The sequence below is a fragment of the Octopus bimaculoides genome, chromosome 4, assembly GCF_001194135.2.
Source record: "Octopus bimaculoides isolate UCB-OBI-ISO-001 chromosome 4, ASM119413v2, whole genome shotgun sequence".
NCBI classification, from domain to species: Eukaryota; Metazoa; Mollusca; class Cephalopoda; order Octopoda; family Octopodidae; genus Octopus; species Octopus bimaculoides.
The window spans coordinates 121004249-121009830 of NC_068984.1; the positions used below are offsets into that span (position 1 = coordinate 121004249).

At 35.0% G+C, this 5582-nt stretch overlaps 1 protein-coding gene across 1 annotated transcript in view; it reads left to right on the top strand.

Moving 5' to 3' along the window:
• LOC106868135 (von Willebrand factor A domain-containing protein 2) overlaps positions 1 to 5582 on the top strand; it is a 24670-nt gene that overhangs the window by 4298 nt on the left and 14790 nt on the right. The window contains exon 2 of the mRNA XM_014913266.2: positions 2400 to 2436. Within this exon, the coding sequence (XP_014768752.1) occupies positions 2400 to 2436 (37 nt within the window). The remainder of the gene's footprint in view (positions 1 to 2399; positions 2437 to 5582) is intronic.

Here is a 5582-nt window from a genome sequence, read left to right on the forward strand (position 1 = left end):
TATATATATATATATATATATATATTACACACGCGCATATATATAAATTTGAACCCTTTAGACTTTAGCTTCTGGAATGAACTGGTCAGAAAAGCTTGTGAGAATCCCCAGAAAAACATGCAAGCCCTCAAGTACTCCATCCGTAGGAAGTAAGAGGAAGACATTGATGAGGAATTCATTAAGAAAGCTTGTCGTGCAGTCAGAAAGAGAGTTAAGGAAATCATTTTCAAAATAGAAGCAACCCTTGATGTCTAAGAGGTAGAATTTCGGCCAGAATTGTCTCAAGCACTTTGAAATAAAACTTTAAGCCTCCATTCGAACTCTATTCCAATCCTTTTTGAGCTCTCAATCCTGAGCTATGGTTAATCATTTATGTCATTTTCGTCCACGATCAACTCCATCACGATCCTTCTGGTAAGCTTGGAGAGTATTCAACAATTTCTCTTGCTCAAAGTAGAGTCCAATAGTGTTGGGTAAAGTCTCTAATAATTGCATTAAGTTATCTTTAAGTATTCCCGAGATACAAAGGTTCGAAGCTGAATCTAAAATTTGGACAATTTTGCTGATACTCCCGGCATGTGTGTGTGTGTCTTTGTATCTGTGTTTGTCCCCACCATCACCGCTTGACAACTGGTGTTGGTGTGTTTACGTCCCCGTAACTTAGAGGTTCGGTAAAAGAGACCGATAGAATAAGCACTAGGCTTTTAAAAAGTCCTGGCGTGGATTTGATCAACTAAAACCCTCTAGCATGGCCGCAGTCAAATGACTGACAAAGTAAAAGGATAAAAGAATAATCTGGAAAGGCTTTGGAATCAAGGATTCCGGAACATCGGTGTTGTACATCTACTTCTTTTAACAGATCGCTTCAAGTCGAGGAGACCACATATAAAACATATTATAGCTTACAGTTATAATTTATTATATGTGGATAGTTTTAGATGCGCTATCAAGGACTGAACCATCAATTGACTCATTCCCGTTTTAAGACATTAACAATGAGAGGAAGAATGCAACGTTTCTCATCAGACAGATTACATTTCATCAGAGATATTTAATTTATGTATAATTCATGGAGTATGTTGAAAATGTCTATATCCATCAATGTGATTCTGATTCTTAATATAACCAGCAATTTAAGATTAATACAGATTAGCCGGAAATCTAATGAGATACATCGTATCAAAGTAGGCCGTTTGCAAGAAATTTAAGAAGAACGTTGTATGAATATTGGGTGTAAAACAACCAGGCTACTCCTCTACCATTAATCTAAGTGATATTTTATGATAGCGTATGTTGATGTATTTATGTATTATACACACACACACACACACACACACATGCACAGACATACGCACACACACACACTCATATTCATATATACATATATTCACACTTACATTATATATACATATTCATATATAAATATATGCAGACGTACTTTTAAATATATATATATATATATATATATATATATATATATATATATATATATATATATATATATATATATATATATATATATACATACACACACACACCACACGCATACACACTTATCTAAAACGAAACATAAATGAAGATAAAACAAAGTACGCAAATGCAAATGTATATTAGAACATAGTCACACCTGTATATGTATGTGTATGTATGTCTGTCTATGTTTGCTTGCGTACCAATGCGTAGGTTTACAAAGGTTTGCGATTTTTTGTATGAAATGATATCTTTATAAATTGGAATTTATGACTATATGTCACCTTGACATATATCGTTATTACTGAAGAGAGATACTCTTTTTCTTTATATGAGTGATATTCTAATTTTCGTAAATCCGTACATTCATGCCAATACAATCAAATATAATTCTACAAAATCTGCAAATATTACCAGTTGATTGCTGTAACGGAATTAATATTGGATGAAATGATTATTTTTCAATGAAAAATGTTGAGTTTGTAGAGTCAGAACAAAGTTAAGCACCATCACACAAGGCCCAAATGACAAGAGAATGGATGGCTGACAATTTGCATGATAAAGTCACCCCCAACATTTGACCTTCTAATTTTCCAGATCTCGACCAGATTTGGACCCCACGTAGAGACAATTGTATTATAATTTGGAACAGCCATAACTATTAAATCCGCGCCCGTGTTAGTTGTATATTCGTTTACGTGTTTCTGTCATTAGACTGTGGCGATACAGAGGCTCATCTTGATGGATTTAGTCAAGCAAATCAACCACAGTAATTATTTATTAAACTTTGATACTATCCTATCAGTTCGTTTGCCGAACTACTAAGATTTTAATAAAATATCATGTATGAAAACAGAAAACTATCGAATAAAGAAACAAGAAAAGTGTGCACTTGTTGAATACAGAAATATTTTTTGTTTATTTTGCAGGCGTCAGTTGCTGCTTATGATCGAACAGATGCGTCAAGTAAGAGCTTTTGATACATCCAATTTACATCATTTTGTTTTCTTTTTCACTTCTTTGACAATTACTTTTACGTTTTAATAAAATAGTGAATGCTAGTAACTGCGACACATACAATTAACAGTAAGTTGCCATGAATATTAGCTTGCAATGCTACAAACAACGAATATGATTATATATATATATATTTTAATTCTCATCTTTGTGCAGAGGCGGGATGATGACCAATTCGGTAAATCCAAGGCGTGGTTATTCCTAGTTGATAACTATATTACTTTATTAGATTACTTGTTTGAGTCATTGAACTGCGATCATGCTGAGACATTACTTTCAAGGGTCAAGTCGATCAAATCGCCTGCAGCATTTACTCTATTCGTTTAAGAGAACCTCAAGTACAGTCGTTTTGAAGATAAAGACTGCGGCAAGGGTCTCGGATACCTTTACGTTGGTAGCTTTTCATGGGGCCTTCACTGAGCAGCTGGAGCGTTATAACACGTGCACTGAAATGAGAGGACCTAACTTTGAAGGAGACTAGAGTTCTGTATTTCTTTGAAATTAATAAATGTGTCTCCTGAAAAAGTTTAAAACTTCTGAAATGCATTTTGTATATACTCATGAAGCTGACATTGATAGCCTAACGTGGCAAAGCTAAGTGCTAATAGTTGATATACACAGTGCTTCCTCTTCTAAGTAATGCTAAAAATTATATCTAGATGATGCTGATACACAAATAGCTAGCACAAGCAAAATAAAAATAGCCATTCTTTGACAATAACAAATAACGTTTTCTAACTCGGAATTCAAAGAGAAGACTGTATTCTTTTATTTGTTTCAGTGGAGGGACAATAGTCATGGTGAGGGTCCACCTTGAAGGGTTTGGTTGGTCAAATCGACCCCCAGTATTCGAATTTTTGTGTATTCTATTGATCACTTAGGCCGTAACGCTAAGTAACGAAGACATAAATAAACTGAGAGCGGTTGTCAAGTAGTGGTGAGAACACACAAGGACACGCGCACATTTATATACACAGATACTTATATATGTACATATAAATGTGTTTATGGTGTGTACGTATGTGTGTCTATATAAGTATGTATGTATGGCAAGCATCCACATAGCTTCCTTCCACCAAATTCATTCATGAAGTATTTATCAGTCCTGAGCTATAGTAGAAGACACTTGGCCAAAATGCTGTGCAATGGGGCTGAACCTAAAACCACGTCGCTGGAGGGATAACTTAGCCACACACGCACGGTTTTAGTCAGTTAGATCGGTATATTGTCTTTGCTTCTTCGAGACACAAAGCTGCCCTTCTCCAAAATGAAGGCTGGGCTACTTCACTATTCTCACTTAAAACAACGGAGTAACACGATAATGATTCATTTAACGTATTGGGGGAAACGAAATGATAAGGTTCCAATAATTAAAAAATAGAAGACGCTAATCACTCAGTCGATAGTTTATCAAATTGTATGGTGAAAAAGTACGGTAGCGGTTTCTGTACTGACGCTTATTCTGCACCGTGTCCGTGGAAAACTGAAAACCATCAATACCACTTACGCAACCCATTCTCCAACTAATAAACTGTTACTCCATCGGAGACGACTACGAAAGTTCCAGTTGATCCAATCAATGGAACAGGCTGCTCATGAAATTACTGTGCAAGTGGCTGATCTCCCCACAGACACGCGTACCCATACTCTAGTTCTTAGGAAGATTCAGTGTGATATAGAATGTGTCAAGGCTGGCCCGTTGAAATACAGGTACTACTCATTTTTGCTGCGTGGACTGCTGCAAAGTGAAATATATTGTCTTGCTCAAGGACACAACGTGCTGCCATGAATCGAACTCACGACCTTGAGCCGAGTACCCTAACTACTAAACCACGTGCCTTCACTCTCCAACTAATAGGTACCATCTGGACATACTTCTACAAGCAACATGAGTAGTATCATCTCTAAGTGTGTCTAGAAAAACAAAGAATTAAAAAATGGGATTCGCTGTTCATATTTATTTTCAAGTCGTACTTAAAAACCACCGGGTTGTGCGGCGTTCGGTTTCAATATAGAATAAAGCTCCACCTCCGGATCTAACACGTATAACTAAAATATTGGGAGAAAAAAAAAAACGAATTTATTGAGGATACACGTAACATTCATTCTCCACTTCACGGAATAATCTCCAGCTGTGTGACCTATGTTAAATACGAAGAAGAGAAATACTATATATATTTATTCTTTTAACTAAAGTATGTTAATTACCTTTAAAAAATTTAGTACATTCCGAGTATTTGATCCGTATATAATATAATTATTTGCCTAGCTGATATAACAATCTAATATGAAATGAAAAGAAACTTGCATCCATTCTCATATTATGTTGTCAGTATATACTTATAAGTACGCAACAGCTCAAATTAGCTCCATATGGTTTGCATGGGAGCGTAGGATGCGTCCATTGCATAGATACACGGATATATATATATATATATGTGTGTGTGTGTGTGTGTGTGTGTGTGTGTGTGTGTGTGTGTGTGGATGAATGGATGGATACAACACACGCATACACTTCTGAGTATTCTTCTACTGATTTCAATAATTACCTGCAACATTCCTGGGGCATGACCATAAGAGCTTCAGAACATTTTGGGATTGAGTCTTATTTTCTCAATGACCCAACTCTCTTCAGCTGCTCTTTGACTGTTAACGATAGTCATCATGCGTTTTGGGTGGTTGAGTTTTTCGATTCGAGTGATGCAATGGCAGTCGAATGGGTGCGTTCCTTCTGGCAGTATTTAAGTTGGTTGATTTTCTTGTTAATTCTTTTTTATTTTTCTTATATATATACACACATGTATATATACATACATATATATATATGTATGCATGTAAGAACTATATCTTTATATATGTGTGTGCATATATAAATATATATATGTATGGTATATGAATATATATGTATATATATATGTATATATGTATACATATATATATATATGTATGTATACATACATACATATATATATATATGTATGTATGTATGTATGTAAGAAGTATATCTATCTATCTCTCTCTCTCTCTCTCTCTCTCTCTCTCTCTCTATATATATATATATATATATATGTATCTCTCTATATATATATGTATAT